Source organism: Rhipicephalus microplus, chromosome 10, assembly GCF_043290135.1.
Source record: "Rhipicephalus microplus isolate Deutch F79 chromosome 10, USDA_Rmic, whole genome shotgun sequence".
Classification (NCBI taxonomy): Eukaryota; Metazoa; Arthropoda; class Arachnida; order Ixodida; family Ixodidae; genus Rhipicephalus; species Rhipicephalus microplus.
In genome coordinates this window covers 14,626,936-14,640,615 of record NC_134709.1, presented here as the reverse complement: position 1 = coordinate 14,640,615, position 13,680 = coordinate 14,626,936, and the positions used below count along the sequence as shown (strand labels likewise).

Below are 13,680 nucleotides of genomic sequence, written 5' to 3'. Positions count from 1 at the left end.
GTGCTGTGCACTGAGCTGTCGGCGCGATGAAATGGGAGGTGGCTGTACGCAGAGCAAGATTCGTAAGCGGCGTTGTAACTTTTCTCAAATCGCGACACAGTTTTTCATTAATTACAGAAACGACGGCGCGTGTGTCGACAAGTGCACGTAGAGCAACACCTTCTACTAGCACATCAATTTCGTTGGTCGGACAAAGAAGAGGTCTTCGAAAGTTCGACGACGACGCAGTTCTTGCCTCCGGAACTGCAGCTATCAGTTTTCCTCTCGAGCGGGGCTCGTGCGCCGAAGCATCGGGGAGACAGATCGTCGCCGGGGTGGTAATGACCGGCGAGAATCGACGGGGCGTCGTGGGGACAATGAGTCGGTGATAGGAGAAGATGGTCGCTGGGGATTCTGGGCAGCCTGGTAATTTGCAGAATTCCCGTGGTTTGGAGACTGGAAGTTGCGACAGCGACAGTACCGTGCTATATGTCCCACGAAACCACATGCGAAACAGTTGGGTCGATTATCCAAAGTGCGCCATGGGTTAACGACAGAATGTGCAGGGGGCGAAACGGGATGGGGTACCGTGTATGTAGGCATCGTCGTAGGGTAGGAGGACCCGGTGCCGCGGTATGCGCCAGAGATAGGTGGGGCTGGGGGTCTAGCAACGACGGCAGCGTAGGTCAGCATCGTAGGGACAGATGGCGATGGAGGCAGTGCTCGCGTGACCTGTGTCTGGACGACCTGGCGTAAACGTGGGTCTAACGAGGTCACTGGCGCGGATGGTTCGGCCACAAGAGAAAGCTGACGTGCAACTTCCTCACGAATGAATTGTTTGATTGGGGCGGTAAGATGGTGTGATCAGCAGCGACGTCGTGTACGAGGGCGGAAACTTCAGCCGTATCTTCTGCGTCCCTGCGCGTCGAGACACGCTGCTTACGCAACTCGTCGTACTCCTGACAGAGCTGGACAACATCGGTGACGGTCTGTGGATTCCTAGCGACGAGAATCTGGAAGGTGTCGTCGTCAACTCCTTTGATGATGTGCTTGATTTTGTCGCGTTTGGTTAGAGATTCATCGACGCGCTTGCAAAGAGACAAAACATCTTCAATGTAACTCGTAAAGGTCTCGTCCCTGCGCTGGACTCGACTAATGAGACGCTGTTCCGCGTGAAGCCGGCGCACGGCGGGACGACCGAAGACCGCGGCGATGGTGGTCTTGAAGGTGGACCAGTTGGTAATTTCGCCTTCGTGGTTCTTGAACCAGAGGCTGGCCACATCAGCGAGGTAAAAGCGCACGTTTGTGAGCTGGTCGCAGGCGTTCCACTTGTTGGAAGCGCTTACGATTTCGTACTCGACGAGCCAGTCCTCGACGTCTTGTTCGTCGTTGCCGCGAAAAATTGGTGGGTCGCGTTGCCGAGGCGCGCCAGTACAGTAGACTGTCGTTGGTAAGGCAGCTTGAGAAGGGCCAGGAGCAGTCATGGTGAACGGTGAGGGTAGCGTCCGATTGCGAAGTTCCAGGTTGATGGGAACCCCGGCTCCTCCACCACTTAAAATAGAGGTGTTGTACGTCGAGAAAGGTTCAGACGTAGCTTGGCAAAATGTCCTTTATCAGGCAGGTCTGGCTAATGACGAGTGGCATGCGCGAGCTACTACTGCAGCCACCGATCATCATCATTGTCTTCATTACCAGCAGAGCGTCCGTTATTCAAATTCACTACAATATATATAATGAAATGGCCGACGCTCTCGTCTCCGGTGGTCCCTAGATGCTCCTGCATTGTCCATTGTACCACCCGATACCAGTTTTGTCACAGAATCGCGATTTCGCAAAAATTTGTCGTTTTATTGGAATAATAAATGGTGCCCCTCTCGAAAATTTGAAGAGTGCATCATAAAATCTCGGTGCTGGATTCTACCTCCTAATTTTTATTTTTACAAATCTCGACAAGTATCAGTCCTCTACTTTTACTGTCAAAAGCCAGAAAAGATCGATCACTTTTTAATTTTTTGCTGATGTTTCACAAGCAATACGAAGAAAAGTTTACAAACTATATTAAGAAATAAACATTACTCTTAATCGTCAAAATATCCGTCTCCTTGGGGCTTCTTGTCTGGGCCATGACAATAGCAGCGTCCGCATAGCAGTTAGTGAATTTCTCAGCGACAAAGAAATGTTCGCTTGTTAGATTTTTTTGTTTACAAATGAAATTCTGGTTCATTGTATTTACCATTCATTATTCATTTCAAATAATAAATATTTACCTACTTTATTCGTGCATATTCTTCAAATTGACCAGTCCTATATTCTCTAGATGACGGAATAATAATTTTTTCGTCAAAATTTGTAATTCCTCTTTCTCATGGCCCATCCCCCCTGTAGTAAACGCTATCTAAAGCATATATAAGAGCAAGCAAGCAAGTATTGTGATACGTTTTGCGAACGCGTAAAGCTACAACGAAACTGATAACAGCTGCACTGTAAAACTCAGTTCTTTGCGTGTCACGTGTAATCTTCAGGGCCTCGGTTTGTTGATGTCAGCGTCTAAGATTGGCTTGTCCACCAACATGACTGTGCGGTTCGTTGGCGCTTCTTCGGTCTCGAAGAGAAGCAGGTGGTTCTCTTCAGGGTGAGGCCTCAGGTACACACCCGGCAGGTACAGCGTCACCTGCGCATGAGAGAGATTTAGGTGAATACAATGGTGTGACTCTAGGAGGAAGAAGCCGAGACACGTTCGCGAATCGACTCGAAGCAGGTTTGACTTCGGGAGAGGAGTCGCGTTAAAACGAATAATAAAGGGTCGTTCAAGCAAAGAAACAACCAGTTGTCACATAATATGAATCGTGCAACGTGTGGGTCGCCGAATGCTGCAACCCTTTACAAACACTTTACAAACATTACAACCCTTTACAACCCTTTACAAACATTAACTGTGGCTCATATCCCCTGTGGGGTGGAGTGCGGACATTACAAACGCTTATGGCATAAATCTTTGTCGTCAGCCACAGCAGATGAAAATTGCACGAAGTTCCTTGCAGGTTTGTAGCAGGTACCACGCTTCTCGGAAGAATGACATTGTGAATGCATGCCTACAAGACAATGATTATTGGCGTAGTGGGTACCCTGCAAGTGTCATTGCCGCAGCTACCCAAAGAATGTTAAAAAAAGGCTCGTGAAGGATGCTCTTTCCGCTGTTGCTGTGGCAATGCTGCGCGTACAGCGCAGGGCTAGTGGTTTTTTTTGCTATTTAATTTTTTTCTTAATTTTCAGATGGTCATTTTCGTTTGACATTAGCACCTGCGGTACACAATGTTAATCTTGCCCAATCCCTGTGGTGCGTCTTCGAGTATTAGTTACTTTTTAGGTCTGAAGCTGTGATGATGATGGTGATGTGTGGTTTAATGTACCAAACCACCATATGATTATGAGAGACGCCGTAGTGGAGGGCTCAGGAAATTTTGACCACCTGGGGTTCTTTAACGTGCACCCAAATCTGAGCACACGGGCCTACAACATTTCCGCCTCCACCGGAAATGCAGCCGCTGCAGCCGGTATTCGATCCCGCGACCTGCCGGTCCGCAGCCGAGTACCTTAGCCACTAGACCACCACGCCGGGGCAGTTCTGAAGCTGTTCCTCATGGGTTATAGTGCTATTGAGATGTCCTTTAATATATTTAATGAGGAAACGCAATCGCGCAATTTTATTCCCATCCGAGGTGCGTTTTAGTCCGCCACCAACCACCAGACACGCTGTAATGGCAATCTAACACTGAATTGTCTGCAGTTGCCATCTTTCCATCCGTTTGCCGTTCATCTAGTGATGGCAATTAGAAAGAAATCTAGCCTCTTTGTTTTGAACTATTTCTAATTTTGAAGGAAAAACCAATAGATGCCTTATCGAAGGAGAAAAAGTTATTCCTGGCGTCAGCTGCATCAACACGAGCGATGTTAGAAATCGTCAATATGTGATAACGTCAGCCTATGACGTCATGGCGTCCCATATATTCAGGCTGCAGGACATCCTAAGCGTGCCATCACCGAATGAGGTCCAAAGAAGCCCGATCCCCGAGGCCGGATAAAACCATGTCCTTGGATTACATTCGTGCAGGCAAATGCATGATGGACTTTTTTGAGGCCTTAGTGCCTCATTAAACGCTAAAATTGACAGTTGGTGTGTTGTATCGGAAGCTTCAACAATAATGACTGAAAAAAAAATCACAATCACGAGATGACTTCGCCACATGCCGTCGTTATGCCACTGATCGACACGATTTTGACGTGATCATGACATCACATGATGTCACGTCACATGATGGTGTAACATGAGTAAAGACGAGGGACGTGACATGACGTCGTGAAGGTGGCTGACGTGGCCGTGCCAGTCTCGCCGCTTTGTTCTCCTCAGGTCGAAACTCAGCGGCGGCGGCTGCCTGCGTCCAACATGGAAGGTGCGTGTTGGACGCAGTCGTGTGTTGGACCCGGTCTCTTCTAGCACGCGCCTCGAGCTCCGAGCACAAGCAGCGCGAGAGGCGCAGCGTGGTGAATCATGAATGAGTCATTATGATGATGATGATGAAGGTGCTACAATTTCATCACATCACATAGTCACTTGCTCAAAGGTTGGATCATCGCGGAGACCATGTAAAATCAAGACAGGAGCGAAAACATTGCAAGCAATGCAAGGTCACGCTAGATGCTGAAGGCTTCCGCAGGGTGGTGGGGGAGGTTCAATCCATAGAGTAAGCTGAAAAGGGGGACTGTGCCTCCGCATGAAGTGCAAATAATAATTGAATAAGGAATCTTGAACACTATTAGCACATAATCAAGAATAGCTATTGCTCAGATGGGAGCGGGTCTCAGTTACCTGCGGTCCTGTTGGTGGCCAATAGCGACCCAAGTTGATGCCATTAATGAACGCGAAACCCTTAATCCATCCTCTCGGGTCCAGGAAGGTGTCGGCCGGTTGCTGTTCTTTTTTCAAAGTGAACGTTCCATGGAAGAAACCGGGAGTTGTTCCATTCCCCTTCTGCTGAACAATCCGGAGGATCTCGCTGATGTCTCTGTTCTTGTTGATGGGAACCACTTCTGTTGTCCAGTTGTTGAGTTTGATGCTGCTGAGATAAGCATAATTGAGGCCCTGCATGAGAAGTTTGGCTTATTGGGGTACGTCAAGGCAACACTTTGAATTTTCTGATGTTCAAAGTGCATTTCCGGCCTTGGCACTCTCTCGTCAGAGATGGCACCACCGACCGTCTCTATTCAAGACTCCAGGCACATTCTTTCTCAAGGACAATCAGTCTAACTGTGTCGCTGATCATAGTAATACATATTATGCGATATTTATGACCGATACCTAATTTAGTAAATGTATTTTCCTGGCTTTGAAGTCTAATCTGCAGAAAGGCAGGACTGCTGATATGACTTCTGTGACACACATTTTACAGCACTTATCACTGAAGAGTTATATCTTGGAGTAGCACAGTAGTAGAATTTAACAGAGGTAAGTTTCCACGTTCGAAGGTACTTTCGCTTTTCACATCAGAAAGACGTTTTCTGTATTGTAAAGCACCGTGCTCATTACTAGTAATAGACTCTTTAAGAGGGACATTTGTAAAAAACAGCTGAAATTAGTGGAAATCACAGGTATCCTATTAAGCCACCGCCTAGAAGTGTCCTATAGTCACGATACATTTCCACAATTACTGACTCATGATGTGAGAAATAATGAAACAGTCGTGGTATAACGAAGTCTTCAAACAATTCCACAGGCCTTGCCACGTGACTTCGAACTTATGCAAACCATGATGACATATAACTACTCGCGCAACTGGTAAAGCTAATAAATTTCATAGCATCGTATATTTCGGCTATGATATTGCTGGTTAGTTTGCTTAGCTTGTTCAGTTACCTGAAATTACTTGGTTTCTTTTTTCCCTGCTGGATGTAACTTCCAAAATAAGCAATTTTTTAGAGTGGAAGCTGTTATCAGATGACAATGAGGATCGCGTGCGCCGTCGTCACCGGCGACCCTAACCACTATCGTGTGAAATAAACTTAGTGAATAAGAAAAAAAACCAAGTCTGCGATTAAATTTGAACCCGGGCCCCCTGAGTACCAGCCCAGTGTTATACCACAGGGAATGCCGGTGCTTGAAACTTTCCTGAAAACTACGCCTAGGCTGGCTTGACGTCGGGAAATAAACCGCCTTAATAGGAGTGATAAAGAGTTTTAGGACAGTGAAGGAGCAAGCAACGCCAATTGCATAAAGCGGTGATTGCCAAACAGTACAACCCATTACTAAACCTTCAGGCATAATTCTTCATCGTCGTCAGTCACAGGACGAAACACACTGCACAAAATTTCTTGTATCTTTAGCGTGTACCACACTTCTCCGAAGAATGACGAAGGATGGCATACTGATGCTTGCCTAATACAGAAAAAAATTATGATGATTTATGACAAAGTCAGTACCCTGCAAGTGCGCTTGCAGCAGTAACCGAATGTTTAAGAAAGTTCGGCAGATCCCACGTACATTGGGAATCGAAGTTATGAGAAGCATAAGGATGCAAAGTGAATGTGTTTAAATTGTATTATTGAACGAGGCGTTATCAAGCAGTGATCAATATATACACATACGTTAAACAGCCGCATATGTTTTATACTTGCAGTTGTTTGCAGTTGCGTAACGATGCCAACAGCAACATTAATACCAGCAACAGCAGAAGTGGTATAAGCTGATATAAAGCGTTGGTGTTTGCGCTGGGGTTCGGAAGGATGGTAGCCCTCAACGCTGCTATGTTATTCAACTGCGGCGGATAGCACCCAACTACAATTAAAGTTACGCCGACATGACGTCTGTATCATAGGAGTACATATGTAATGTTTATAAAATTTGATCAATCAGTACTGCAGCCTGAATGGACGTTTCACAAACATGTATTATTCGCATTCGTCTGGTCAACGCAGTCTATGTCAGCTCTTTCTTAATGCTGGAGCGTTGAAATTACAGAGAGAGAGAGAGAGAGGGAGAGAGAGAGAAAGAAAGAAAGAGAGATAGATAGATAGATAGATAGATAGATAGATAGATAGATAGATAGATAGATAGATAGATAGAGAGAGAGAGAGAGAGAGAGAGAGAGAGAGAGAGAGAGAGAGAATTTATTTTCAGAAATGTAGAGAGGTCGGCCTGAACTATAGTTTGCTCTGGCCTGCTACTCTACACTGGGGAAGGGTGACTGGGGAGTGAAACAGTGATGAATGACGATGGTTCACAAAAGTGTGTTCTCACCGTTCCTGCGTAGATAAAAAATGCCCGTCACCTGTGGCACATACCCGCATACCAGTGGCACATACCCGCCCTCGGGAATGTGCCACTGTTTTCAGTAAAACGTTTGAGAAGGTATACGACGAGATTATGGCATTATTCATATCATGACCAGCGCGTCGTACTCGTCAAACCATCTTACCCCCCCCCCCCCCGTACTAATTGATGTGTGCCCCAAGTTAAGGAGGTGATCATGAAAGCACCTGGTCTTAAGCTGCCAGATAGATAGATAGATAGATAGATAGATAGATAGATAGATAGATAGATAGATAGATAGATAGATAGATAGATAGATAGATAGATAGATAGATAGATAGATAGATAGATAGATAGATAGATAGATAGTACGCAAAGAAATGCTTCGTTTATAAAGGATCTGAAAGGCTGCTCTACCAACTTTCGCTGTGACTTGAAAAAGTTTCTTTCGCTGCAAGGGTGAAGCAACGAATACTGTTCAGGCCTGGAAGGCAGCGTTCGACGTACGGTCGTAGCACACCCCCAATCCTGGAAGATAACGACGGGACTTGCAGTGAAACTTCGTTTACATTAGTACATGAGTTTTAATTGCCGAATTACACGTTTTCTTGGTTTACAGATATTCGTTATACAGTTCGGTTACATCGTCCTAGCCGCAAAAGGCAGTGGCGTGTGACTTACTGGTGCACACAGCTCTGCTCAACTGGTGACCTTCTTGCCACACCATGGTGACGTAGCTGCCTAGTGTTCCGATCCGATAATCTATGTTGGGCCAGATGACGGTGAAAGACACAGTTTCGCATTCGAACTCAAGGTAACGAACGACCGGCAGAATTATGATACTAAGTAATTCGACGGTCCCGTGAAAAACAACAGGCGGTTTGAAACTTCCAGCGCTAAAGCCCAAGAATGGGCGATCGAAAAGAACGCACAGTTATACAAAGGACAAGCGCGAACTTTCAAATGTCACAGAAGTCACATATTCGTGTTTCAGCAGCGCACTGCAAGCGTGTACTATGCACAACCCAATGCACATACATATTTCTCTTTCTTTTAAACTTTCCCCCTCGGTGGAACAGTGACTATAGGGTGCTCGGCTGCTGATCCGAAGGTTGCGGCTTTGCAAAATTTTGTCAGTAACTGCTGCCGCAATAAATAACAAGATCGATTACTAGTCATGCACGGCCATTAACTCTGGTCTTGAAAGAATTTCTCGTAGCGCGAGGTGAAATACGGAAACAGGAAGGCACAGATGGACATATTCCGGTTTCAGTATTTCACCTCGCCCTACTAAAATTTTTCAAACGCATCACCAAGAAGTCGGCATTGCAAATCTCGTCCCCGTGAACGTGTGGGCCTGGAACCCAGCATGCCTAGCTGTCAAGTCAGGAGCAGCATGACTTTCACGTCAGTTACGTAACGTACGTGGCCATGCGAACTTGCAGGGTGTGAGGGGGAAGGATGCCCCCTCGCAGTAGCTAAATCGGACATGCGCCGACATTGTATAAAGACCTGGGCTGTAGCTACGCTGGATTTTACGATCATGGCGACCAAAAAACCCGTGATGTTGCATACCAACAACTGTTTTCCGTCTTTCTTGCCCGAAAGCCATGAGGCAAAGAAAGCTCATTGTGATAAGAACTGCATCACTCATTTTTTTTTCTCATTCAGTCTGAGGCATGTGATCCTTTTAGACTCGAGTCACGAGGGAAAGAAGCGCAGCAAAAAAAAAAAACAACATTCCGAACTTCCTTCTAATCAGAAACCACGCACACACGCCTATGCGTCATGTGCAGGCGATACGCATCCCTCAATTTTACGCACCTTGAGGTCGGTGTTCATACCCAATCCGTAGTCCTCCCTTCCCATGTTCTCCACGAGGACGGTGAGTTTGTCCCCTTTCTTAACGGGAATCGTGTCCCAATACTTGTAGGTCCCATAACTGACGTAGTGGTTGTAGAAGGTGAAGAGCTTGCCTCCGGCTCGCACGTATGCGCGGTCCCGTAAATAAGGAAACCAGAGTGAGCCCGTGCCATAAGTGAACAGATTTACTGTAGTGCTGCACATCAGAAACCCGGAGCTGTGATTCATCTTTTCGAATGACACCGGGTCAACCGCCTGCTTTTGCACGAGCCACCCTTTTTTTCGGAAGTGATTCATCATGTCCTCCAATGATATGTAGTCGTTCAGCTGAACGTTGCCGATATTCAGCTTGGACGTGTTTCTGGGCATGTCTCCTTTGGGCATGTGACCCAGGTAGCTGGTCGTCAGGTTACGTATCTCGTAGTAGATGGACCTGATGTCGCCATCTTCGCTAACAGGCGCCCCATAGTCGTAACTGGTCGTGAGGGGAAAACCGAGGCCCTTGGGTGCTTTGAAGCCGAAGTTTGTACCACCGATGAACATGTAGAAGACTACCGAGGCGTTGCGAGTCATCAGAAGCTTGTAAGTGTTCAGGATGATGTCCTTTGTCTTGTAGTTGTGCGAATAGCCCCAGTAATCCATCCAACCGGTGTAATACTCGAGGACAACCATGGGCGCCGGTTTGGGATTGGCCGTTTTCATGACTGAGAAGGAAGAGTCTACTCCGTAGTGTGGTGGTAGGTTACCGGCGACCACAATGTCGCGCACCTTGTCGCAGGCGTAGAACGAGGCGTACGGAAAGTCCGTGCGGAAGTACACCAAGTCCTTGCCCAAGTGAGACTCCATGACGTTCAATAAGTGCTCCATGTGCGAGTGGTCGCACTTGCCCAAGTGGCCGTACTCGTTCTCGACTTGCACTGCGAAAATGGGGCCCCCGTTTCGATACAGATGTGGTTCCAGCATGGGAAGGAGCTTGCCGAACCACCGGTCTACTGCCGCCGTGTAGCTTTTTTCACTGGACCTGTACACCATGTTCGGGTTGTCTCGTAGTAGCCAGTAGGGTAATCCGCCATTGTCTCTCTCGCCGCAGATGTATGGTCCCGGACGGGCCAAGGCCAGGAGACCCTGTTGCTTGATCTCTTCAATGAAGGCGTTGAGATCATACATGCCTTCGAAGTTGTACACCTGGGGTTCCGGCTCGTGCCCGCTCCACTCGATATAGAAGGAGACCGCGTTAAGGCCGGCCATCTTTACTTTGTACAGTCGGTCCTTCCAGTACGCTCTCGGGACTCTGAAGTAGTGCATCTCACCCGCCACGAAGCGAAACGGCTGACCGTCTTTCACAAACGTCGCCCCCGTATGGTCGACGACGAGTGAACGCTTCTGGGCACTCACCTGCATGAACAGGACGCCGGCGCACAACAAGGCTACGCTAACTTGGCCCGTCATACCGTTTCTTCAATGGTAAGAGGTTATCTACGTGCACACGTCAGTGCCTCTACCAAATTTTCGGTCATGAAAAGCAAGCTGGTCCCGATGTTCGCCATTGCGCTGGCATGATATCATCACCGTATATAGATCCCATAGGCGTGGCCTCTCTGCAACCTTCGTACACCACGCATCAGCTTGATCACTGAAATTGAAGTAAGATGTAGTTCAGCGATAGTGTTGATGTGTTGTCACATACTATCATGATACTTCTACGCGTAGAACAACGGCTCGAAACTCGAGTGCAGGGAGACATTGACAGAATCGTGTTTTTTAATGAACTGTATTCATGTAAAAGTGCTGCCGTTCGGGCTGGAAGAACAAATATGGCTGTGATAACTTTGGACAGCACGTGTTCGTACTTTGTTTTTTATACATCACTTTACTTTGTCACGTTTCTCGGAATAAATAAAGGGCAATTAAGCAATTACGTCACCCTATCGCATCCGATGCGTTGAATCGTTAACTACTTTCTACTAGTGGCGTCCTTGATGACCTGTATTGTGTGAAAGGTTCCCACTCCAATGCCCCTTCAAATCAACGTCGCCACTGATTTTGTTTCTGGCAGATTTTTGCGTAACGAGCTATATTTCTTGAGGAACCGACCTAGCACTACGACAAGGACCATGGAAGTGATTATACGTGTTATTACGTGACACGTTTTATGTCTTTATGAGCATTGTACGAGATGACAGAAAATATAACTTTTTTTTTTCAGGTGCTTAGCTTATTATTCTGCGGTGTAAGCTGCGGTAAGCGTTTCGCTTTGGCGCATTTCAGCTCCACTGCAGCCCCGAGTTCTCGAATATTGGGGTTGCCCCGCCGCGGTGGTCTAGTGGCTAAGGCACTCGGCTGCTGACCCGCAGGGCGCGGGTTCGAATCCCGGCTGCGGCGGCTGCATTTCCGATGGAGGCGGAAATGTTGTAGGCCCGTGTGCTCAGATTTGGGTGCACGTTAAAGAACCCCAGGTGGTCTAAATTTCCGGAGCCCTCCACTACGGCGTCTCTCATAATCATATAGTGGTTTTGGGACGTTAAACCCCACATATCAATCAATCGAATATTGGGGTTGTCTCGCGCTATTCTTCAACTTTTTTTTGAAGAGCACTGTTTCACAGAAACGCTTCTGGATGATGACATGTTTAGCCTAATCACGGAGGCGTTTGTAAGTCGGCCTTGAATCACTTTTTCAAGTATTCATCGAATGTCCTCAGTGGCTAAGTGTTGAAGGAGCTAATTGGCTCAGCTGTATATTACGCAAATATTTCCCTTCTCGAATCCGTCAAGATGGAGAGGAATAGCACGATTTTTTCCCTCGCTTCAAACGTTTTTCATCTGCCCTCGTTCCGACGAACACGCTGCAAACTTCGCAGGGAGCAATGAAACTCGGTTGTCAGCGAGTCTCATGACATTCGTTGTGCAGAATGGAACAGGGCCACTATCCCACGCCATCGCTCCCGCAGTGTGCGCATAGTGTAGCTACTCTGTAATGTTAACAGGCTGCCATTGTTACATGAGGTGCCACCACGTGCCTGCGGCGCCTTTCAATTATGGAGGGCGCCGCAGGCGCACGTGGCGGCACCTTGTGGCAAGAAGTGTAAATTATCTTATCTGTATGCTATTGACCAATAGCGTGCATATGTGCTGTGTGACGTTGAAGAGCAGGCACTGACATCTTCGACGAGTGTGGGCGCAGACTTCTTCGTGAGAATAGGTTGCCTAAAAAACGACAGATAAGCGCGTCTCTTCACAACCATTTGACAGAGATGGACAAAGCAGTGCCTACTTTCTGATGGGTGTTTATTTCATCCCTCCTTAGGGCGGTTGACGACCCTCTTTTAACCTTGCCATAAGCGCTCCTGATTCCTCTACTAATGAGTCTGACGATTATGCAGTGGGAACAGTATGTACAGTGCATCGGGTTCATATCCTCATACATATCATGAGAGTTGTATAACTGGTAGTCAATTAGATAATACGTTATTCACATATTCATATTAAAAGCTTTAAAAACTGAGCCGGATGTGCAGTTTCTCTACGATGGAAAATGGTTCCTGATCTAGTAAAGGAAGCTAATTGTCGCTTGTTATAGTTCCAGTAGGAAACACCGGTTCAGCACAGCGTGCTTTGCGCCTCTCCAGGTTTCTCTCCTGCGGAACCCGCAATGAGCGCAAGCGTAAACACCACCGCAAGTTTAGAGGTTGGTCAGTGGTTCGTAAGGAAAAGGAAGAAGGCACCTAATTTCTGTCTGCCTAAAGGCGACACGGCGCAGTGCCTTGTAGGGGTATGGCGCAGTGCCTTATAGGGCACCACAATGCGAGAGCTGCACGGCGTCAGGAGACCGCGGAGGGCGAACCAGTCAACGGGAGCTACGCTGGCGTCGGAGATCGCGAAGGCTCAATTGTCCAGCTTGAAATCCTGCGAGCGGAGCTCAAGTTTAGAGGCCTGACCCTCGTATCCGTTGCGGCACGTCAGCCCTCTCTCTATAAAGAGAGGGGGCTCGTGGCTACGTGAAGCCTACTCTCTCCACAGGGAGAGGGCGCCACGCGTTGCAACGTGCACGTGGCAACAGGCGCGAGGGAGCAGCGTTAGCGCCCGCTGCTTCGCGTCTACCCATGGTTCCCTCTGGCGGGAGTTGGTCTAACTTTATCTCCAACGATATGTTTTCCTGCAACCTTACATTTATACATATGCTCCTCTGGTCTATGCAAACGTAACCACAAGACAATGGTAACAAACAAACTAGCTCACATTCTACATACGAATGCCCGTGATTCGCGCCGCATCCTGGTCGTTTCTGGCCTTTTGTGTTTCGCGATAGTTTTCTTTTCATTCCACTACTAAACTTGTTAAAACTTGCTTGGGGCCAGAAATACTGCAAAGTAGCTTCTATGTGAAGTAACTTCTGTGCGATGCTACGCAGACGCTACCAAAAGTAATAAATATCGAATACCAAGCAATCGCCGAAATAAACGAACCTGTTAAAAAGTCATTTATCATCCGCTACGTACTCAAGCTGTCCCATCGCTTTGAAGAAGTCGCGAATAG

The 13,680-nt window shown here is 47.4% G+C and overlaps 1 protein-coding gene across 1 annotated transcript; it reads right to left on the bottom strand.

Moving 5' to 3' along the window:
- Positions 1-2,497: 2,497 nt before the first annotated feature.
- LOC142774873 (beta-galactosidase-like) lies at positions 2,498-10,594 on the bottom strand. Its single transcript, XM_075876021.1, has 3 exons — positions 9,107-10,594; positions 4,847-5,119; positions 2,498-2,650 (listed from the first exon to the last, which is right to left on the bottom strand). Exons 1-3 carry the CDS (start codon positions 10,592-10,594, stop codon positions 2,498-2,500), a joined length of 1,914 nt encoding a protein of 637 aa, XP_075732136.1.
- Positions 10,595-13,680: the final 3,086 nt, after the last annotated feature.

Excerpts from the sequence above, each read along its gene's own strand:
- LOC142774873 (XM_075876021.1), bottom strand. The coding sequence starts at position 10,594 with ATGACGGGCCAAGTTAGCGTAGCCTTGTTGTGCGCCGGCGTCCTGTTC. Across the intron at positions 5,120-9,106 it reads GTATGAACACCGACCTCAAG|GGCCTCAATTATGCTTATCT; the intron begins GTGCGTAAAATT and ends CTTCTCATGCAG. Across the intron at positions 2,651-4,846 it reads GGCCACCAACAGGACCGCAG|GTGACGCTGTACCTGCCGGG; the intron begins GTAACTGAGACC and ends TCTCATGCGCAG.